The following is a 24,758-nucleotide window of genomic DNA, read 5'->3' as shown; positions in this document are numbered from 1 at the left end:
GGAGCAACAATGAACTACAAGAGATAACTAACTTATGTCTTATGGTACAAGAAGATAAAGTAGAATCTGAATCTAATCTTACACCAAATGACTTTCATGAAAAATATTCTTATGATGAACTTTTAAATGCTTTTCATGATTTGTATAGTGAATGTAGAAAATTAGCTAGGAAAAATAAAAATCTTAAAAAGCTAAATTTGGAAATTTCAAAAGAAAGAAATTCTATTACTGAAATACAAGACAAACTAAATTCTGAAAATAAAAGTTTAAGGTCATTTTCAGAAGAATTGATTCAGAAAAATCATAGCTTAATTAAAGAAAATCAAAACTTAAGTAAAGAAATTAATCAATTAAAATCTTTTATTAACAAATTCACCGTAAGTTCAGAACGATTAAAAATGATGTTTGAAAGCCAATATGTTGCTTGTGATAAATCAAAACTTGGCTTGATTCCTTTACTTAACAATAAATCTCTAGAGAAAAAGGTTATCAATTCATCAAGCAAACCATTAAATAAGATAAGTTATTTCAAAAATGAAAAGGATGGGAATAACAACTTTACCTATCGTTCTAGTATAATTAAATCAAATGGTAAAGTTATTACTATTAAACAGATATGGGTTCCAAAAGGAACCATATGTCCTAACTCTCAAGGACTCAAGCAAGCTTGGGTACCCAAAATGAGAAAATGAGGATGTACACATAGGTGTACCAAGATACCCATGGAACAAAAGAAACTTAAAATATACTTATGAAAAGTTATTAACAAAAATCAGTAATCCTTGCATCTCATCATTATTTTTGCTTAGTATTTGATATGAATTGCTAATAGTGATCAATTTTGTGATATAGAAAATACTTTTGGAAATATGATCAAATCACTTCATAGTGTACTTTACTCACTATTGGATAAGTTGCAAAATGATTAATTTATTAAGAATAATTCTATGAATTCTCTATATGCTTGATTGAGAGTTTTTATCCATGGCATTATTGTTTATTGATCATAGATATGATAATGTGTACTTGGTATGTTTTTAAATATATGCACTATGAATACCAAGATTAAAGAAACCATCTTTAGCATACAAAATCAACTCATGCTAGTATATACTTAATCTCAAAAGACCTTGCCATTGGCTTACTTAAATTATCTTCTTAAAGGTCAAAGTTTTGCTATGCATGCTAACTAAGGAAACAACCAAAAATCATTTCTAAATCTAAAGATGTTGTTTCCATCTCTAAGTTTTCAAAAGCTTACATTGGATTTGTCCTTGGAAAATAAACTTGAAAATATTTTCTGTATTTGCTGAATCTTGTAAAAGTGTTTCAAATGATAAAGGTTTCCTAACTGTGAAGATAAAGAGTATCATGGCACAGTGTTGAAAACCAAAATCCTGATAAAGTTTATGCAGAAATTAACTATTTCAGCACCAAGGACATCTTAAGTAAAATAGGGGTAATAGAATTCTTGAAGAAATGAAAAAGACAACTGTGTATGATAGTCATCTACTTAAATGATTTTTAAAAAGCTATCATCACTGCTTGTCATACATATGATTTCTATTAGATCTATTTTTGATGAAAACTCCTTTTGATCTTCTGAAAAATGGAAAATGAACCATTGCATATCTTTCATATTTTTCAGTCGTACATGTTATGCTTGATATGTTCTTATGAAAAATAATGCCAAATCTGATAGAGATATGTCTATCCTTGGATATCATTCATCAAGCAATGTATATAGAATATTCAATGAAAAGATTTTAGTTGCAAAAATATCAAGTCGTCTTATTCTCTATGAGACTAATGATTTACTGTCAAGATACTAAGATCAAATTATATATGGTTAATCTTTTACATATAACAATCTGAAAACTTGTTAATAATTATAACAAAATTGAGTTTTTCAGAAATGCACTTAATGAAGAAAAATTGATAACTACTAAAAGACTGAATCAAGAAAAGATGAAATAGATCTTGATTCTTGCATGATTAAAAGTAAAGATCACCACTATCATTTGCTTGACTCATGAGCTTTATATTCTGTCAAATGAATGTGTAGAATTCACTCCTATGTGGTTATTTCATTAAAAAGTATATCTATGTTAAATAACCACCATATTTAAAAATTACACATTACATATATGATAAAGCAATATGTGATTTAAAACAAGCATCAAAAGCTTGATATATAAAAGCTTAGGTAACCTTGTTGATAGAAAGTAATAGTGATAAATCTATGCATCAAAAAGAAGAATCTATGATATCTTGCTTGCTCATAGCACACATTGATGACATCATTTTTGGTTCTACTAATGAAGAGTTATATTGCAAAGTGAGTTTGAAATATGATGAATGAATTAACATCTTCTCTCAAACTCCAAATTAAGACAAACAAGAAAGGGGATCTTCATTGACCAACGTTAGTCCATAAGAAAACTCTTATAGAAGATTGGCGTGAAGAAGGTATATCTATGACCCCATCTTGTAGAAATTGTAAAGGATGAGCAAAGTAGATCTATTGTTTAAAGCTGTATTGAAGCATGATAGAATAATTATTTTATCATACAGCTAGTAGACCAGATTGTATGCTCATTATGTGACCTTGTGCAAGACTTCAATCTAACTTTAATTAATCATATTTTATTGATAACAAATACGTCATAATCTGAATTTTGATAGAAACAAACGTTTAAGATAAGTTGATTAAAACTTAGTTAACACATCTTATTGATAATTATCTTAAGCAAATAGAATCTAAACTAAATTGATTTGACCTTGATAAATCTGTCTATTGCCTCACATGCTTGTCCTTGAACTATCTTGGTTAATGAATCTATCTCTTTAGTTCAAGTGATATGTGCTTGCTTATATTTAGGCAATCTCTTGAATAAAGTGACTCAACATGCAACTATTGTCATATCTCATATTGAGTCATCTAATTAAAAAATATATATATATTGGATGAATGCTTTGTATCTTAAAGAAACTAATGACCTTCCTTCAAGAAAGAAAAATGAGAGATTTCAACTTGAAGGATATCTTCATGAAAGATACACTAAACATTTACATGCAAACAAGAGAGAGGATCTTCTTCAGCCAAAAGTTCACACATAAGAAATCTAGTTTGGCTTGAAGAACATATAATGAATAGGTAATTTAGATACCTTTCTCACAAATTAGTTGAGCAAAGTCAGTAACTTAAATCTTATTATGGCATGATTAAATTCTTTAATTATTAATTTTTGATATCATGTCTATATGTGTATTGACTGACTTATACTTTTAGAAATTATTTCATGGTTTGCCCAAACTAAAATATATCTTTGCCTATGTCATAACCATGAAATACACAAGTATATGCTTAAAATGTTGATGTAAAATAACTTGTGAGAAGTTATGAAACCTTGAGCATAATGAAAATATTGTTTGCATGATATACATATATATGATACGTAAGATTAATTCTCTATTCTGCTCTCTCATGAAAATTACTTGAGAATAACAAAAAGAGAGAGAGATAAAGAAAAGAAAATGGATATTATTCAAGAGAAGTAAAATCCAAGTAGAGGCAAACACTTCAACCTTAAGGAAAAGCAAAACAAACTTAATATATTCGACACATTTGTGAGACTTGTGTGAGCATTCTTTTGGAAGGGATAAAATCCATAATTAATTACACTCAAACAGGGAGAGTTTGGAGTGAACATTTTAACCTTTCTATATTGCTCATCATAGGGATGGTGCCAATGGGGAGGCTAGTGGTAGTACCCGGCACTATTTGACCCAACTATTCGGTGTAGGGCATATTAGGGACGGCACAAGAGGGAGGCTAGTGGTAGTACCTCGTGCCCCTTCCCAACTCCACCGGATAGGGAGCAAATAGAGTATAGAGCATAAGAAAGTTATAAATGAAAAACAAAGTAAATGAAAGTAGAATTAAGTCAAATTTTTAATCACTTGAAAACACACTTTAAGGATGAAATCATTGCAAGATTATATTTAAATAGGGGGAGTTTATTTGAAAAGAATTGATTTTGATCCTTGACATTCTTGTACTTAGTATTTTAATGCATGACTTAACACATGGTATATTTTGCATATGGTATAATGTCTTGATTTATGGATTCTCAATATTTTGTAATGTTTCATACTTGGACAATTTGATTGAATGTTTGAATTGCTACATAACATCTTTTGTTTAGTTTTATTGAAAAGAAATTTCAGATTTGTCATTCACAATCATTGTTAAAATCTGAAAGCTAAATAAAATTGTAGAAAGGAGAAGAGAAGAACATCTCTATTTAGGAAAAATAAATTGATATTGATCTATCTTTCTACTTGCCTAACTTTGATACATAATGTCCTAATACTTGTTAAAATATCCTTTATTGTGTATCGAAACTCAAAATTAAACACAAAGATTCTGAAAGTGCTTTAATGTTATTGAAATATGTATTTTTCAATCGTAACAATTTAAGATGAGCTACATTGTGAAAGATACATATCTCATATTATGACTTAGAAAGCTTTTATTGAAAATCCTATGTAATTCAGAATCTGATTTTGTATAAAAGCTTAAACTAAATGTAATTTTAAAATAAAGTCTTACTTTAAGAAAAACAGAATTAATTTTGATGCCTTTGGTGATTGCTCCGATACGCATCCGAAACATATCATTTCTTATCTTCAAAGTATACTAATATTGGTTCAAATGATGTGTCTTTCGATGATCTTGATTGCAAACAAAAATTTCTAAATATATGATTTTATTTTGATATTAAAAAGATTTATTGTGATTCATGTATACATCGCTGAAAAACTATCATTAAGAAATTGAGTTCTATAAATATATATACCTCAATGATCATCTATATGTTTTTCTCTCCTACATTCTTAAAGATTTCCATCAGAATATATATAGAGTGAATGATCTAAAAGCTAGAAATATTTCACCTCACTCAAATGACTCTAAAAGAAAGAAAATGTAAATGCTGTTGAAAGAAACTGAGCGTCAAATGAATCATTTTCTGATTAATATTTCAGTACATTTTCTCAAAGATTAAGAGGAAGCATAACTTGTTCTTGATAGATTAAAAAGGATGATTGCTATAAATTTTGAATAATTCTTGATCACTCTCCATTCTCGATATCATAGAATTTCAGTTCTATTCACGTTTGTCATTAAAATCTGAAATTCAACAAAAGAAAAGAATGATTAAAGAAGTATGCATCTTTTGAGGGGGAGCTTTAGATATTCAGTATCTTATCCTAAAGTTACTTCAATTTGATGTATACCTTAAATTTTATGGATTGATTTTGATGAACCTCCTTATATTACAAGACACGCTTTAATTACCTTGAGATGAGTTCTATAAAGGTTGTCTTATCTCAAACCTTGAGTCTTGTGAAAATAAGCTGAAACTTATAGAAAATATAGTTTTGAGATTGACAATTTTATTGAACATTATTTTCAAATTCTAAACTCTTAAATGGAATGATCAATAGAGGGGGAGAAAGAAAATTTCAGAAGGAGAGGTCTCACGGAACTTAATCACGTATATCTATAACTAAAGGAGAGAGGAAGAATACAAAATGAAAAATGATCCTAATACTCTCCAATATGTATCATCTGAAATTTAATCTGAAAATCTTTATGATACACCTTGAGGCGTGGTATTTGGTTAGTATATCTTATGCATAAATCATGAACCAAATTGCAAGTTGAGCTTAAAGAGCCTCTAACTTAATGAAAAAGGGGGAGAATAACGTGTAAAATTTTCTTGAGTATCTTTTAGAAAATCTATTTTGATATTCACTAATGAGTCCTAATTGACTTGATCTTTAAAACTTAAATTGTGTGCCAATTCATATTTTTATGTATCAAATTTTTTTTTGGAATAAAAGAATAAAGTCTTTAAAAGAGCTTTAAAAGAACCTTCAAAGCCTTGAACTGTATGTATACTCTAAGATATATTATAAATTGCATGAATTCATATTTTGGTATTTATGCCACAATATTTTTACACCATAAAAGCACTTTGCAATCATACTTAATATATTGCTCTTATACTCAGAAAATTAGTTAAATTGCTCTCATGTTGATAAAATACTTAATAGATTGGGCACAAGATCTTAAATGAACAAGCTTTCACACTTATTATTGAAGAGAGGTTAGATTTCCACTTCTTGAATTAACCTAAGGAAGATTCCACCCACACTTGATTAGAAAACTATCTGTGGTATCAAATTAGAAAACTTCTTGAAATCACATTCAATGTGTTCTGCTCTGAAATTATCTTAATTGGCTCTGATCTGTGCTCACTAATCTGATTCCAATATTATTGCCTTGAGTTATATGATTCATATTCTTGCAATAATTCAACATTCCAATCAGAGTACAATAAGGAAAAGAAATATTTGTGCTTAATGTTTCCCTATTTTTTTTGATGTTGTCAAAAAGGGGGAGAAATATTTAAGTATATGCTTATAATGCTTTTTGTATTGAGTACAAATCAGCTTAAATTGATTGTGTTAAACTGATTGAATCTAAAGCAGTATCATGAAGTATGTTTCAAATATATATGTTTTCTACTTCATGCAACTTAGCTATGTATTACTTCTAGAAAACAATATCTTTTATATTGCATATACTCCAAGTTTTGTCATCATCAAAAAGGGGGAGATTGATGACCCAAAGATTGATTCATAGATTGATTTTGATGATCACAAAACCTTGAAGTATAGATACTAATGTTTATGTTGCAAGGAGAAAGATATTTATTTTGCAAGGAACATAGCAAGTTGGAAGAACACAAGAAGGCCTCCAAAGCTCTCAAGTTGGAAGAAAGCTACAATTTATTGGCCCAAGTTTAAAGTTCAAAGGATTCAAATTGGAGGAGTAAAATCAAAAGAAAAATTCAAAAGAACAGTCTTCGAGTCGACTCCAGTGGAATTCGAGTCGACTCCGGAGAAGTATGAGTCGACTCCGGAGAAGTATGAGTCGACTCCTAGGAGTCACAGGCAGAAAAGTCAGAGAGCAGTTTTCGGGTCTGAGATTCGAGTCGACTCCCGCATTGCACGAGTCGACTCCGAGACTCCGCGACCATCAACAGACAGAAAACCAAGTTACTGCCTCTGAGATTCGAGTCGACTCCCAGACAGCTCGAGTCGACTCCAAGGCAGCGCTACACCAAGATGGCAGAAGGCTGTGTTTCGCAAACTGAGAGCCGAGTCGACTCCAAGGAAGTTCGAGTCGACTCCAAGACTGGACAAGCCAAAAGACAAAGGATCGGGAGTTCGGGCTCTGAGATTCGAGTCGACTCCCAGGACAGTCGAGTCGACTCGAGAGGACAAAATTCAAAATTGGATCCACGGACTTCAGTGGATGAGCCGACTCCGAAATTGCCAAGTCAGCTCCAGAAGTTGGCGAGTCGACTCCAGGTTAAGACGAGTCGACTCCCAGTCAAGGCATGCACTTTAATTCAAATTTGGAACAGTGGCCGAGTCGTCTCCAGTAAAGCACGAGCCGACTCCTGCAACAGGCGAGTCGACTCCTGATCGCGCGAGTCGACTCCAATCCCAACGGTAATATTGTCAGGAAGTGCAGACTGTGTCCAACGGCTCTATTTTTGTCTCTAACGGCTAATTCTTGTTTCCACGCCATCTAAAGCTATAAAAACAAGAAGAGAGCTAGGGGAGAACGTATGGAAGTGGGAGAGAACTTTTAGGGAAGAGATTCCAAACAGATTACAAGGGAAATCTCCCAAAAGCACAAAAGGGCCATTCAAAGTGAAATAGAGGGAAGAAGAGCATCCAAGTGAATCCCAAAGCTTCCTCTCCATCCGTGTGCTGCCTCAGTGATCCTCCACTTCGTGCCAAATCAGAAGAGGGTCAAGTAAAGAAGAAGTCGAGCTCCTTCATCTTCCAAACTCGTTTGAGGACTTCACTTTACTCTATTTGCTTATAGTGTTATATTTGCTTGTTTAAGAAGCTTTGATTTATCTTAAACTTTGTTATAATATCTTGTAACTTGATTCAATCACGGGATTGAATCAAGGGGTAAAGGTTTGTTGGTGAGCCAAAGGGAAAACCAACGGTGTAAGGTTTGTTGGTGAGCCAAAGGGAAAACCAACGGGGTTTAGGTTTGTTGGTGAGCCGAGGGTAAAACCAACGTGTAAGGGTTTGATTGTGAGCCCGGGAAAACAATCGGAGTGGTTCTAGTCGGTGAGCCTGGGAAAACCGACCGAGTTCGTTGTGCGCTCGTAAAACAACAAGTTGGGTTGTGAGCTTGTAAAACAACCGGCTGTAATCGGTAGGATTATAGTGAAATTCCCAAGAGGTCTTGGGGAGTGGATGTAGGTGCTGGGGTGCACCGAACCACTATATGTCCTTTGTGTTTGTAATGCCTCTAGTTATTGTCTAACTAACACACTTACTTACTTAGATAAATTGCTTGCTTAATTCTTATCCGCACATCCTTTAGTTGCAAGCATATTTAATCAAGTCGAAGTCTATACATCAAACCCTTGCTAAGTTTAACTTTCACTGTGCATCTATACAACTTAGCATAGTTAATCAAAAAGTTTTAGAAGTAGCATAAAAGTTTTGAAAGACCCAATTCACCCCCCCTCTTGGGTTGTATCTACTGGGCAACAAATACCATCTTGCAGCTGTCTTAAAAATAGTGATCTCATATCCTCCACTCTTTGGCCACCAAATCCATGATCATTAGAACTATCATTGCTGCTCTCCCTGGTCTGAGTCTGAGTGAGGGGTTGCAATTGCTTTTTCTTTTTTTTTCTGGCTATATTGAGCAGCTGTTTACTTTTTCTATGTGCCCTTTTCTGCCTGGCTATGCTGAAAGGATGAATGTCACCCTCTTGACTGAGTCGACCAAATAGTATAATGACCTCGTCTAAGCAACTCTCTGTCATATCTCTAGAAGGATATCTCGAACATGGATTCATATAATGATCGGCTTCCAACTGACTCCTGTAACTATGGCTGATCAACTGGAAGCACGCATGGAATATTACGATCTACCTATTGCTCTCTGCATCCACCCTAGCCTCGTTAAAAATGAAATTGACTGATCATGGAGGCGATTCTAGCTCATTGAGCTCCTGCTGCTGGCCCACAAGCCATTTGATCATAAGATCATCCTCATCTTAAATAGAAGCATTATAGATTGTATCTATATACTTCAACTCAACTTTCTTCTGAACGCAACTAAACCTCAACCTCAGATTGTAGTGAATCTATACAAGATCATTAAAGCACCTCTATGTCAGATAGCTCATGAGCGAAAGTGAACTAGTTGCACTCGCAGCCGCTCAAGAAGACCATCTAGAAGAGAATCCGGATGTTGGGCCACCTCATCATGCTATCACTGATCATTCCGGCTTGCCTAAATGATGCTTGAATCTATGCCTCTTTGTCATCTGGAATGTAGGCCTCCTTTAATTTTCTGGAGTGATATAAAGATGCCTCTGTTGCTCAACAGTTCATCTCTACCTTCATTCGGGCAACCCTCTACATCGCTGCTCTCGAATTGGTGAAGTACTTCATAAGCTGTTGGACCTCCTATAGACATTTCCAACATCAGTTGTCGGACCTCTTATGGATATTTTCAATGCATAGATACGTCGAAATAACTATCAGCTAAATGCTGCTTCAATCTGTTTATTCCTCTTTAAACTCTATGTGCACCAATTGCACCTCCAATGGTGCCAACCTAAAAGTATTTGCTGAAAATCATAACCAATGTCACACTCTAGGTTCTTTTTCCTCGATGTATGCATTCTTGCAGGTTTATCAAGCATATATTAGTTTATTAATTATTAAAAATAGTAAAATTTCACTATGATGAAAAAATATATTTTTTACTTCATAAAAAACTTCTAAATTATCTAATATATAGTACTAATTTTTTATATTTTTGTATTAATTATATATTTTTTAAAAAAATTAAACTAAAAATAATTTTAAATATCAGAAATTCAGAAAAAGTATTTTCTACTTCAGAAAATACTTATGAATTAGAACATAGTACTAATTTTTTATTTTTTATATTAATTATATATTTTTAAAATTTTATAAAATTAACAAATAATTTTAAATATAAAAATTTTAAAAAATAAATTTGAGCTTAAATGCATATAGAACCCTATCATGGATGCTACATATATAGTTTCTCAACCTGTGAACATGCATCAAAGGCTACTTATTTCTCAATTTTATTCAGATATGGACTTATGGCACTTAAATAAATGAACACCAAATTTAAATTGGGAGAAGTTTGCATGCCCCTAAACAAGCTTCTAATTTTACTGATATTTTTTTAAATATTTAATCCAAAAATATATTTTTTAATTTAAAATTATAGATCTAATGAAAATTAAAGATTTTAGTATTATTGTGTAGATCATCCATATATCTACAACATATCATGAAATCATACCAAAATCAAAAATTTTGGCATTACCTCTATTTTTTATTTTTCTTGTCGATTTTCGGCCAAAAAAAGGAAAAAAAAAGAAACAGAGAGGAGGGCAGGAATACCTTGAAAATGGCTTGAATCTTGCATTTTATTGATGAAATCAGAATTTATTAGGGGGAATTAGGTGGATTTTGAAGTAGGGAGGAGTGAGAAGCAATGGAAGCTTCTCATGGCCTCTCTCTTCATTTATAAGAAGGGAGGGAGCCGATTCAGCACCAAATCGGTATGAACCACCAGTTCCATGCCTAAACCAATTTCTAATGACGAACTAACCTAGTTTCCAGGTGGTTTGGTCCAGTACGCCCCAAACCGTGCAGTTCAAGGTGGTACCACATACCATGGGTTTACCACTTCTCAGGTCCATCGCAAAGCATTAAAAAATCAATATAACCCAAAATTTCTTGCATCTAAAAGCTATTGAAACACCTTATTAAGGTTCAATGATGACCAAAAGTTGTAAAGTATGACAGGCAAAATTGAATATTTATTCTCCATATATTAAGTAGTTCTAATTTTTCGAAATTAAGATGCATTAACAAGGTATCCTCAGAGTCTACATAATTGGTTACTAAACAACCAGAAAGTGGGTCAAGTAATCAAGCTATAATAATCAACCATGAGATACATGTGATACAACCATATTTGATGACTTCATTTTGTACAAACCAATTTGTCAAAATGTGATTCAAAAATTGAAATCTGATGTCCTTACATTGTCTCTAAGTTTTCTCACAACTCTTGGTTGCTTTATCATGCTCGTGAACAAGCAAAGAGTTCCAAATTCTAAACTAGATGTGCCATCTCTCTTCAATAGATAACAGCCATACTTATGCCAAGATTTTCATGAAATAATTAATACAATAGAAGACCAGTATGTTGACTACTACTTCCAAAACCAATAATGGCAACCTAAGAAAACACAACCAGCAATGCTTTCTCATAACATCAAAGAACTTGGAAATTTGTTGATGGAGAGTTTGTAGAGTCTATAGATAAATAAGGTTCTTGCATCACAGTAGCAACCGATACTTTTCATTATTCTACTGATCTATAAAGCAACAATTGGTCACTTTAAAATCCAGGAAATTTGAAATATCTTTGAACTTCAACATTTTGATACTGCATAAAATGACACTGCACTGATTGACATGATGCTTTGTAATACAAATAGCACCACTTTTCATGTCAATCGTTGGAACTTCTAATAATTATTGCTATTATGACATTATTTTCCCAAATGAGTACTTGGAATTTGTAGTGAACAGTGTCAACCCAAACATAATATTAGGGTCTTGTTAATATTTTCCAAACATGAGGAAGCAAATCCATCAAGATGTATGTTATTTGAATAAACTCGATGAAGTTATAGATAAAAGTCAGAGACTCCAACCCTTCCTCCCACCAATGCATAAGCACATGCGCTTGCGCATGCAAGGTAGGACAGAAACCAGACTAAACCATCAATTGATAATCTCTATGTACTTACATAACACATGAATAGAAAAGGGTGCACTAAGCTCAATTTTAAATGTTTGAGTCATTCACTTGTGCCAAATCAGTGATCAGGATGAACAATAACCTACTTAGTGGGTAAGTGAAAATCTTTACTACCCAGCATACCCACCTTTATGTTCAAAACTATAGTATTTAAGAATAGGAAATTAGCACCTGGTCAATGGCACATGGTATCAAGCAACGAAGCTGGTCCTTGCCAGGGAAGAGGTGTGGAAATGAACTGGGAAATGATGGGACTGCCTGCAGAAGGAAAAAATTTATGTATGATATTAAGCTCAAGCAGTTCTTTCTAAACTGCTAATGCAGATATATTAGAGAAAAGAGCAAGTCAGGTGCACACATATATGAAACTTTATGCACGTAGACCATCAAGCAAAATATCTGAAAATTCATAAGTATTTTAACAGTATTTTAACAGAACCTGAACAGGTGGGAAGCTAATTTTTCCAATATGATCTTCTGGTGTGAAGCCAAATATTCCCACAACCTAAGTTGCACAAATGCAAGAAAAAGTTTTGCTACGTCAGGTGGTGATTTATGTACATTACTATAATAAGAGAACATATCCACAAAAGATTTAACATTTACCTTATTAAATGTGACACATTTTGCAACCTTGACCATGTTCTCATAAAAGGCACTGCAATAAAATCAAGAGCATTAGGAGGCTATGATGCAGGACGGAGGTAGGGAAGGAGAGTCAGAGAGGAAGAGGAGAAGAAGAGGGGGAAGGAGAAGAGAAGGAAGGAGGAGGAGGAAGAAGAAAGGAGGCTAATTTTCATTCATCGTTCATTAAACCCTAAACATGAGGGTGGAACCATATATATAGGGTCACAAAATAACAAATAGGCCCCTGCAAAGAAAACAATCCGAAAAAGATCCTAAAGTGACAATATGCAAATAAATACAATCAACATAAAATAAAATATCATAAATCAATCCAGCCACAACGAAAGTGGCTGGACCGTCCTCCTGTGACGACCGTGACCTCGCAAAACAATTAGTCCGGTACTGGTGTCCACACTAACTCCCCCCGGCTAAGAAGAAGTCGACCTCGATGAATGGCTTTGGTAGTACTCCAAAAGATCTGGATCAATGCGCTAGAACTCCTCTCGTGTAATCCATGTAGAATCGGACTCCGGTCGTCCTCTCCAGCGAACCAAGAAACGCTGAATACCCCCATCACTGGTAGAAACAGTCTACTCATCTAAAATGGCATCAATATATTCTTTTTGTGCTGGTGGTAAGGGTAAATGGGTCGGAGATGGTATGGAATCAGGAATAGTTGTATCATCAAGCTCAAGGGATGGCTTGGTGAAAGGGTCAGTAGAAATGGATGGTGGACCCTTGTAAGCAACCAAATTTTCAATATTAAAAGTGGAGCTAATACCAAAATCAGAGGAAAGATCAATGACATAGGCATTAGTGCCAACCCGTTGCAATATGCGAAATGGCCCAGCACTACGAGCCTGCAGTTTCTTGACGGTTCCAGATGGAAACCGCTCAGGCCTAATACGTATCATAACATAATCCTCAGTTTGAAATTGCTTATCCCGCTTATGAAAATCAGCTTGTAGCTTATATTGAGCATTACTCATATGAATGCGCTTGCTAATTTTCTGATGCAAAGTATGAATGTGTTATGCAAATGCATGTGCAGACTCAGAAATTCTAATATATGGTGACATAGGTAGGAGATCTTCTAACTTTATAACCATGGACTACCTCAAATGGACTCATCCCGATAGATCTATTAACCGACGTATTATATGCAAGTTGGGCGACAAGAAGGATGGAATCCCAATTACGATTGTTTTCACCTACTAGACTTCTCAAAAGGTTACCTAGACTTCGGTTGACTACTTCAGTTTGTCCATCTGTTTGAGGATGATAAGCAATAGAAAATTTAAGTTTGGTGCCAACCATATGCTATAAGATTTTCCAAAAATAGCTCATGAAGCGGACATCCCTATCAGACACAATAGTTTTTGGTAAACTATATAATTTAACAATCTCATCAAAGAAAATTTTGGCTACTCGAAAGGCATCAGAACTTTTGGAACAAGGAAGTAGGCCATTTTAGAAAAACGATCCACAACCACAAAAATGGAATCATGTTTCCTAAAGGTATGAGGGAGGCAGAGCACGAAATCTATACTAAGGTCAAGCCAAGGACGATCTGGTACAGGTAACGGGTGTATAGGCCAGTATTTTGTTTTTTTGTGCTGAGTTAGTTGACACGTTCGACACTAGCCCACAATTTTAGCAACATCCTGTTTCGGACTTGGCCAAAAAAAATGACGTTCAACCTCTTCTATGGTCTTATCACGCCCAAAATGTCCAGAGAGACCACCGGCATGCACTTCCCATATCAAAAAATCTCTTACGGAAGTCTGCGGGACACAAAGCTTGGAAGCTTTGAATAAGTAACCATCTTGAAGATAAAAACCATTAATCAAAGGTCCTTGTCCATCAGCAAGGGCATTATAAAGTTGTCCAAAATCAGGACAAGACAAGTAATCGTTCTGAAGTCTGTCAAAACCTGTGATAGAAACAGATAGCGAACAACAGAGTTACTCGTTGACTTAGCGCATTAGCAGCTTTGTTCGCTGCACCTGACATATGCTTTAGAACAAAACTGTAGTCTTGGAGAAATTGAACCCACTGAGCATGGCGATTATTAAGCTTTTTCTGAGAATTAAGAAAACGAAAGTGCTTCATGGTTAGAATAGAGAACAAATTTATTTGGAAGGAGATAATGTCGCCAATATCGTAGGGCCTAGACTATTGCATAAAATTCTATGTCATAGGTGGAATATCTCTGTCTAGCCTCATTCAGCTTTTTACTAAAATAGGCTACAAGATGATGTTCTTGACTAAGCACCCCCACCTATACCTAAGCCAGATGCATCACACTTCACCTCAAAAACTTTGTTAAAATCAGGGAGTCGCATAATTGGCGCTTCCGTCATTCTTTTCTTAATTTCACTAAATGCTTTAGCAACAGCGCGTGTCCACTGAAAGTCACCCCTTTTAAGGCAATCCGTGATGGGTGATATAAGTGTACTAAACCCCTTTATCAAGCGACGGTAAAATGTGGCAAAGCCGTGAAAACTACGGATGTCACTAATATTCTTGGGTTCAGGCCATTCTACAATTGCAGTAATTTTCTCGGGGTCAGCAGATAAGCCCTTAGAAGAGACTATACCCTAAGAAGTTTATATAAGAAGTGAAAAACGAACACTTCTTAAGGTTAGCATAGAGGCTCTTGTCGCGTAAAGTCATACAAACCTGCCTTAAATGGGCTAAATGTTGCTCCTTAGATTGGCTATAAATGAGGATATCGTCAAAATATACGACTAAAAATTTGCCCATGAAAGGTCGTAGTACTTGAGTCATCACTCGCATAAAGGTACTAAGAGCGTTTGAGAGGCCAAAAGGCATTACCAACTATTCATATAGGCCATCTTTTGTCTTAAAGGTTGTCTTCCATTCATCTCCTAGGCGAATCTGGATTTGATGGTAGCCACTTTTTAAATCAATCTTGGAGAAAATTGTAGCAGCTGCCATCATATCCAACATGTCGTCGAGCCGGGGACTAGAAAAATGGTACTTGACCGTGATTCTATTAATGGCCTGACTGTCTACACATATTCTCCAAGTTCCGTCTTTCTTTGGAGTAAGAAGTGCAGGAACGGCACAAGAACTTAGACTCACAAATAAATCCCTTTTGTAGGAGCTCTTTAATTTGCCTCAGAAGCTTTGCATGCTCAGAAGGATTCATCCGATAATGGGGCAAGTTAGGAAGAGTAGCTCCCGGGACCAGATCAATGGCGTGTTGAATATCATGCAAAGGGGGCAAACGATCTGGGAGATCTTCAGGGAAAACTTCTTTGAACTCCTCCTCAAGGATAGAGAGGGCTTCAGCCGATAATTTGCTTTGGATATGTGGGTGAATTTCTTTAACTAGTAGAGCAAACACCGGAGTGTCATTAAACATGTTCCTCTCAAATTTCGTGGGGCTAAAGATATGGAGTTTCTTGCCTTTTGATTTACTCTTGTTCTTACTCTTATCTAGTGTGTTGAGCCTTAAAGGATTAAGCTTAATCTTTTTGCCTTGGAATACAAAAGAGCAAGAGTTGGTTAGTGACATCGAGGTTGAACAACCAAGGTCGTCCTAATATTAGATGCCTTATGTCCATTGGGATTACGTCACACCAGACAGTGTCTTTGTAAGAAAGGATTTGAATAGGTACAAAACACCTTTCCTTAATTTGCATGGACGACGTGTCAATCCAGGAGACCTATAAGATTGAGGTCGGGGAACTGGAGTCAGACCCAAGCGAGAGACAATGCTGGAAGATATCGCATTAATACAGCTCCCGCAATCAATGATAACTTTACAATCTTTTTCTCCACACTTAATGTAAGTGTGGAAGATTGAGGTTCGTCTCCAGTCATCAGTTTTCTTAGGTTGGGCAATTGCACACCTCACTACATTCATATTGGATTGGTCAGATTCGTGGGCAATCATCAGGGGTGTAGTTCGGATACATCCTAAAGTGTCTGATTCTTTTTCAGGTTCGTCCTCTACATCTTGAATATTCTCTAAATTTGGCTCATAAATTTGTTCCTCCAAATTATCTGTCATCTCTCTTGGATTTGTGCATCAATAACAAGGGTCTTATTTGCACATTGGGAGGCAACATGACCAAACCCTTGACATTTAAAACATTGAATATTTGAGTTTGGCTTTATTTCAGAGGATTATTGAATCCAAGGAAGCCAGTGCCTCCCATTCATCGGGTCTTGAAGGGGACGAATCCCTAGAACAAATCCCATAACAACAAGGCTCTGTTCGGCAGGGCGATTTTAATAATAGGTTTGTTCTAGGTCATCATCATGCCTACCCTCATCCTAGAGGACCTGGCCCCTTTCCTAGTATTGATAGAGGTTACCGACATAACGTAGATCCTCGAGAATCTCATGACCCTGATGAAAATGTAATGAGAGGCATTAGGGTTGAAGCCCCCACTTTTGACGATCGTCTTAATCCGAAAGTCTTCTCAGACTGGTTACACGAAATGGACCACTTCTTTGAGTGGTACAATCTGTCTGAGAAAAAAAAATCGATTCGCTAGAATGAAGCTCCTTGATCGAGCTAAGCTTTTCAGGCAAAACACTGAACAACTGTTAGCTAGAAGACATCAACCTGCTATTACTGATTGGGTAGAAATGAAAAAAAAACTAAAAGAAAAATACCTTCCATTAAGCTATCAAGATGACCTCATGTTTAGGATTTAATGAACGATGAATGAAAATTAGCCTCCTTTCTTCTTCCTCCTCTCTTCTCTTCTCCTTCCCACTCTTCTTCTCCTCTTCCTCTCTGTCTCTCCTTCCCTACCTCCGTCCTGCATCAGCTGGTTGGTGCAGACACCAGTACCGGACTGATTGTTTTGCGGGGTCACAGTCGTCGCAGAAGGACGGTCCAGCCACTTTCATTGTGGCTAGATTGATTTATGTTATTTTATTTTATGTTGATTGAGTTTATTTGCATATTGTCATTTTAGGATCTTTTCGGATTGTTTTCTTTGCAGGGGCCTATTTGTTCTTTTGTGACTATATATATAGATCCACCCTCATGTTTAGGATTTAATGAACGATGAATGAAAATTAGCCTTCTTTCTTCTTCCTCCTCCCTTCTCTTCTCCTTCCCTCCCTTCTTCTCCTCTTCTTCTCTGTCTCTCCTTTCCTACCACGGTCCTGCATCAGCTTGGTATCAGAGCCAAGCTGGCTTTGCCCCTGCTGCTAAAGCCACGATCCAGTTTCTGTTCTCTCTCTCAGCTTCCATCAAAGGGCTCGTTTGGTTCGCAGGAAAAGGAGGGGGGAAAGTGTGGTCAACGGGAAAGTAATGAAATGCCTCTTGTTTGGTTGGAGTTTTCAAAGGAGAGAGATGGGAAAGTTATATTCCCATGGGAATATGATTCCCACATTTCATGGGAAAGTCTTTCCCATGAGAAACATGGGAAAGTTACTTTCCCATGAGGTGGGAATCACTCCTTTTTTATTTTTTCCCAAAAAGACCCTTCAACATTAAAGAAGCATTAAAGAGGCATTAAAGAACTAATTTTTATTAAGGGCATAATAGGAATTATACATAACTTTCCTAGGAAAGTGGATGGTCAACCAAACATAAGCACTTTGGAAATTTGTCGCTTTCCCATGGTTAACCAAACATGCTAAAAATACTTTCCTAGGTATCCTCTTCCTAGGAATATGATTCCCAGGAATCATATTCCTAGGAGAGAAAATACTTCCGCGAACCAAACGAGCCCAAAATCCCTCCTCGTGGCCGAGTCTTACCCCATCCGTCACCTCCCATCCTCTTTCATCCATCCCCAACACCCAAAACCCCTTCTGCCGCCACATCTCCCCACCACAGGCCGACGAGCCCCAACCCGCCGTCCCTCATCTCCTCGCATTTTCCTCTGCATACCACCCGACCTTACCACAAAACCCAAACCCCCCAACTCTCAGGCCTCACAGGCCGCAACCGACACCACCCTGCATCCGCCTTCGCTACTGGAAGCTACCTGCCGAAGTCGTGACCGCCTTGCCGTCGGCTCGCCACCGGATGCCGCCATCTGTCTAAGTCTCCTGTCGCCAGTACAGCCACCGTAGTCCTCCTCCCCCCCCCCGGCAGCCGCAGCCGCAAGGATCGGAAGCCCTCCTCCCGAACCCATTGGGAGGTTGAAGAAAGGATTAACAAGGCCTAAATTCGTTAACTCACAATTCAGTAGCCCGGATCTGCCAAAAAAAAAACACGACGAAAATGGCGGCAAAGCCAGAGGGGTGCTCAGAGGAGGCGGCGCTCGGCAATGGGGCAGCGGTGGGCAACGACAGTTGGACTCAGGCGGCGGGGAGGCACTGTGGAAGAACGGCGGCACCTCGGCCGCTCGGCGAAGACGGCGTCGGCAGGTAGACGATCGAGGAAGAACAGGTAAGGATTTTTTTTTCTTTTTTTTTTAACTCAGACCCGTTAGGATTCGGGTTATCGGGTTTGACCCAACGCGATACCTGTACGGCTCGCACGTGCAACTGATGTGCATTGTTTTTTTTTGGGGGCGGATCCGGGCTACCGAATTGTGGGTTAACGGGTTTAGGCCTTACCCGTTAATTCTTTCTTCAACCTCCCGATGGTTTCGGGAGGAGGACTTCCGATCCTTGCGGTTGCGGGGGGTGGGAGAGGTGGAGGTCTGTGGCGGCTGTACTGGCGATGGGAGACTCCGGCAGACAGCGGCGTCCGGTGGCGACCCAACGGCAAGGCGGTCATCGCTCCAGCAGGCAGCTTCCGGTAGCGAAGACGGAGGCAGGGTGGTGTCGATTGCGGCCTGAGAGGCCCGAGGGTAGGGGGTTTGGGTTTTTTGGTAAGGTCGGGTGGCATGCAGAGGAAAAGGCAAGGAGATGAGGGACGGCGGGTTGGGGCTCGTCAGCTTGTGGTGGGGAGATGTGGAGGCCGAAGGGGTTTTGGGTGTTGGGGATGGATGAAGGATGGGAGGTGGCGGATGGGGTGAGACTCAGCCAAGAGGATGGATTTTGGTGGAAGCCGAGAGAGAAAACAGAAAGAGAACAGAAACTGGATCGTGGCTTTGGCAGCAAGGGCAAAACCGGCCTGGCTCTGATACCAAGCTGATGCAAGACCGAGGAAAGGAAGGAGAGAGAGAAGAGGAGAAGAAGAGGGGGAAGGAGAAGAGAAGGGAGGAGGATGAAAAAAGGAGGTTAATTTTCATTCATCGTTCATTAAATCCTAAACATGAGGGTGGATCCATATAAATAGAGCCACAAAATAACAAATAGGCCCCTACAAAGAAAACAATCCGAAAAGATCCTAAAATGACAATATACAAATAAACCTAATCAACATAAAATAAATTAACATAAATCAATCCAGCCACAACGAAAGCGGTCGGACCGTCCTCCTGCGACGATCGTGACCCCGCAAAACAATCAGTCCGGTACTGGTGTCCGCACCAACTAATTGATGCAGGACGGAGGTAGGGAAGGAGAGACGGAGAGGAAGAGGAAAGAAGAGGGGGAAGGAGAAGAGAGGGAAGAAGGGGGAAGAAGAAAGGAGGCTAATTTTTATTCATCGTTCATTAAACCCTAAACATGAGGTCATCTTGATAGCTTAATGAAAGATATTTTTCTTTTAGTGTTTCTTTCATTTCTACCCAATCAATAATAGCAGGTTGATGTCTCCTAGCTAAAAGTTGTTCAGTGTTTTGCCAGAAAAGCTTAGCTCGACCAAGGAGCTTCATTCTAGCAAATCGAACTTTTTTTCCTCAGACAGATTGTACCACTCAAAGAAATGGTCCATTTCGTGTAACCAGTCTGAGAAGACTTTCGGGTCAAGACGACCGTCAAAAGTGGGGGCTTCAACCCTAATGCCTCTCATTACATCTTCATCAGGGTCACGAGGCCTGTGGTGGGGAGATGTGGAGGCCGAAGGGGTTTTGGGTGTTGGGGATGGATGAAGGAGGATGGAAGGTGGCGGATGGGGTAAGACTCGGCCGAGAGAAGGGATTTTGGTGGAAGCCAAGAGAGAGAACAGAAACTAGATCATGATTTTGGCAGCAGGGGCAAAACCAGCTTGCTCTGATACCAAACTGATGCAGGACGGAGGTAGGGAAAGAGAGACAGAGAGGAAGAGGAGAAGAAGAGAGGGAAGGAGAAGAGAAGGGAGGAGGAAGAAGAAAGGAGGCTAATTTTCATTCATCGTTCATTAAACCCTAAACATGAGGGTGGACCCATATATATAGGATCACAAAATAACAAATAGGCCCCTGCAAAGAAAACAATCCGAAAAGACTCTAAAAAGACCAAATGCAAATAAACCCAGTCAACATAAAATAAAATAACATAAATCAATCCAGCTACAACGAAAGTGGCTGGACCATTCTCCTGCGACGACCGTGACCTCGCAAAACAATCAGTCTGATGCTGGTGTCTGCATTAAGCTAACCCATTGAATGAGAGTTAAATTCAGTATCACATGAAAGTTTTATGGATGAATGCAAGAGGAATGGCATAGAAGTTGCAATGCCACTCTATGGCTTGACTTTATTTTTCAAAACCAAGAAATTAATAAGATATAGAAGCAAGGTTCGCCGTCTCAATACTAGATCCCGTACCGATACCATCCTATTACAATGTCAGTACGCGGTACAGTAAGACATGGCGAGGCGACCAAGTGCTGGTAGGGTACAAGACTACATACAGATTCAGTACCGATACGGTATGATATATCCGATATGGTACAACCAGTACAGTATGGAATCAACCATTACGGCAAACATTGCATAGAGGAATATATGCATAGACACGGTTGTGACGATTTCTAGCTATTTGTCCCGTAAACACAATGTAATTATTCTTCTGCAGACTGCAATTACTATTTTTTTTTATTCTATCTAAAAAAATCAGGGTCATTATTTATAAATGATGAGTTCAAAATTATCCAAAACTTTGTATGCATGTTACCACTCCAGCTGAAGTTGAAGACCAAAAAATAATAAGAAAAATGATGATGATGATAACATGAATAATGCTGCAACCTATCAAGTTTAATGCCCATCGCCAGCATACACAAATGAATTTTTCGTATATCAATAATATAACAAAAATTGTTAATATCAATGATAGGAAGAACTAAACAACATCCACTATGCAAATAGAATTAAAATGATCTTGAGGTCAACCACGTAAGAATATTCAGCACAATAATAACTTAGCTTTTAGTTATATGAGAAAAGTATCGATGCATATCAATGCCCCATTGTGAAATCTATGAACTAAGGAAAAAAAATGAAATAGAAGTCAAACAGATACAGCATTAATTCTATGTCAAACATAATCTCAATAACAACTCTGCTGTCAATGCCTTCCCACAATGAAAATGCAGCCAATAGATATCGGCATATCTATTCATGCAAGTGAAAGGAAAATATTCAACCACAACTTACCCACCAACATAATTAAAATCTGAGAAAATAAAAGTTCTTGTTATGTCAAAGCCACATGCAATTATGTCTTTTGCATTCGCACGAGCAAGCCTTTTACTCTCTTCTACTGAGAGGTTCTTCCACATGCACTTCTCATCATCAGTTAGCTGTATTACAAGAGGAACCTTAAAAGCATCCTGCAAATATCTGCAAACAATTATAAGGAAAACCAATTACTAATTACTGATTTAGCTTTTTCTAGAAAATTGATAAAGCTAGAGAACTTACAGAAGATAATGTCAAAATGATGAAATGCACACCATGTGGAGGGAGGAAAGAACATTTCACTGATAAAACTTGTCTAAGACAAGTTCATCACAAGTCCAAGCATGATTAAGTTGATTGGCTGCACTAGGTCATGATTCAAGCTGGGCCAACAGATGATGGGTCGTAGAAATAGGCAACAATTCTTTTTCAATAAGTCTATTTTCATGTTGCACATGATTTTTCATCAAATTCTCTATATAAAGATTGAGCCTATGTCAGTAAGGATTTGAAAGAACTAAAAGTAACAATGGATGAAGCCTAATAGTTGACTTCTAAGACAAGGAGACTCTTAAGGAATGAAAGCACATCTTCACAGCCCTCATTTTTAAGGAGTTTAAAGCTGATATGCTTTGAAGAAAGTAAAAGGACTTACAAAAGTCTGAGGGGAAAAAAAACTTTAAGCAAACATCTTACCACAGGTTTTCATACATCCGAGCAAAAATGCTTTCAATGGAGATAACTAAATTAACAAATTTTCCTAAGGCAGAGACCATCAAAATGCTGCATAAGTGACTATGTAGCCTACAAAGTGGCTTAACCCAACCAATCATGCTTTTCTACAATGGAAAGAGTGAGTGGCTTATTGTTCCATCAAATCAGATTACCCAGAAGAACAATTAATGATTTTGTCAAGCATACATGTTGATCAAGGTGAAAGGAATGAAATTGAAAACAATTAATGATTATATCAAGACAACATGTTGATCAGGGTCAAAGAAGGAAATAACAATGTTTTACTTAAAAACATCAAGAAGGCATGTGGATAAGAAAGTTGAAATTCCCCAACCTAAAGTTGAAAAAGGCATAACGAAGCATTAATACTAATTCCTTTTTTCTTGCTTGCCAATGTGAATGCAGCTGAATTTTTCAAGTTCTAGTGCATTTGGACAATATTACCTAGATATGTCATACAGATCTCAAGGTGTCTTTAAAAAAAAAGGAGGTGGCACAGGGGAAGGGGGGGCAGACAGCACAAATAAAAAACAACCATATTTTATATAGGCCAAAGTCCGCAATATATATTGGTTGCATGGCATAGCTTAATAATTAAACAAGATCCAAAAGTACATTATTTATACCTAACACTTTGCCTGAAATTTGAGGCAAACAAAAGATATATTTGTAGGCATATGTCAAGATAAAGCATCCAGAGAAACCAATAAGTGTTCAAGTACCCAAGTACTGAAGTATACCAAAATGCCCAAGTCTCCTAAATCACTAACATGTCAAAGAACCCAAGAGGAACATAAATTTGATGTCCAAACTCCGATAAAGCAACAGGCATAATCACTCCATCAAGGCGTACAGAAAATTCTTTTAATTGGGTTTAGAGTTCACAGAACAAGAAGAAGAACCAAATCAGGATCCATCCTCAGGACTCAAGTGGATTACACCCCTTACGGCAATGAAAGAAAAATTCAATTCAACAAAGGGAAAGACACTATCAGCAAATTTTTTTCTGGCATTGCTCTGCTGATAGATTTTTATTTCTTGACACTATTTTTCATTTAATATTATATTGATCAACCCAATATGGAACAGGCATGATATTCATCACATGATTTTCAAGACTGTGAATTGGGATCGAGTTTAACTCCCCAACTTGCCATCAAGAAATTTTCATACCAATGCATCTAAAGATTAAATTTTGACAACAACCAACCACAGAAAATCAAAATTAGTGCAACAAGCAATCAAGTGAAGCTTTCATTACACCACAAGGATGAATGTGAATCCGAAATGAACTCACATATACAATTATACAAACTATCAACAAAGTCAAGAACACTAAAGAGTCGAGTGAGACGAAAACTTACTTCGTGAACATGAAGGGAACCAGATGACCCAGATGCAGAGCTTCGGACGACGGCCCCCTCCCTGTATACAAATAGAACTTCTCCCCCCTTTCGTAAACATCAAGTATCTCATTGAAATCCCTGTCAGACAACAATCCATACGGAAATCACTCAATACCACGATCAAAACATAGAGGGTAACGGAAAAGATCGGATTTTTGAGAAATCTTGAGGGACCTGTGGGCGAAGAAGACGCCGCGGCGAAGGAAGACGTGGGCGGGGCGGCCCGTGAGGCGCTCGACGCGGTCGATGAGGGAGCAGTCGAGCCGCTGGCAGCCGAACTTCTCGATCAGCTTCTCGTAGTCGATCTTGCCGCCGTCTTTGGCGGTGACTTCCCACGGGTTCACCACCTGCTCGTCTTCTTCTCCTCTCTTCTGCCCGTCGTCTGCCATTGGAGGATGGCTCTCGAGATGGTAGGGCTAGGGTTTTGGCTAGGAAGAAGGAGGGGGGGAGGGGGGACGTTGACGGTGGGTTGGAAGCGGAGATAGCAGGGATTAGGGTTTGGACGGCAGGGTTGGGAACTTGGGATCCTCTACCAGAGTCTGCAGTCTCGGC

General features: G+C 37.5%; 1 protein-coding gene across 2 annotated transcripts in view; it reads right to left on the bottom strand.

Moving 5' to 3' along the window:
* The window catches only part of LOC103695975 (tryptophan--tRNA ligase, cytoplasmic), a 38,426-nt gene extending 13,668 nt beyond the window's left edge, over positions 1–24,758 (bottom strand). For both annotated transcript variants that reach the window (XR_015971174.1, XM_008777436.4), the window contains exons 1-6: positions 24,381–24,758; positions 24,165–24,284; positions 22,042–22,227; positions 12,608–12,659; positions 12,441–12,506; positions 12,173–12,259 (exon numbers count right to left, since the gene is read on the bottom strand). Coding sequence is in view for 1 of the 2 variants with exons in the window: in XM_008777436.4 (XP_008775658.2) it covers positions 12,173–12,259; positions 12,441–12,506; positions 12,608–12,659; positions 22,042–22,227; positions 24,165–24,284; positions 24,381–24,595 (726 nt within the window). In the remaining variant the exon portion in view is untranslated. The remainder of the gene's footprint in view (positions 1–12,172; positions 12,260–12,440; positions 12,507–12,607; positions 12,660–22,041; positions 22,228–24,164; positions 24,285–24,380) is intronic.

Source organism: Phoenix dactylifera, chromosome 11, assembly GCF_051530095.1.
Source record: "Phoenix dactylifera cultivar Ajwa chromosome 11, Ajwa_hap1_PhDact_Kaust_v1.1, whole genome shotgun sequence".
Lineage (NCBI taxonomy): Eukaryota > Viridiplantae > Streptophyta > Magnoliopsida > Arecales > Arecaceae > Phoenix > Phoenix dactylifera.
Note: the sequence above shows the minus strand (reverse complement) of the source record. Positions and strands in the feature narration are given on the sequence as shown.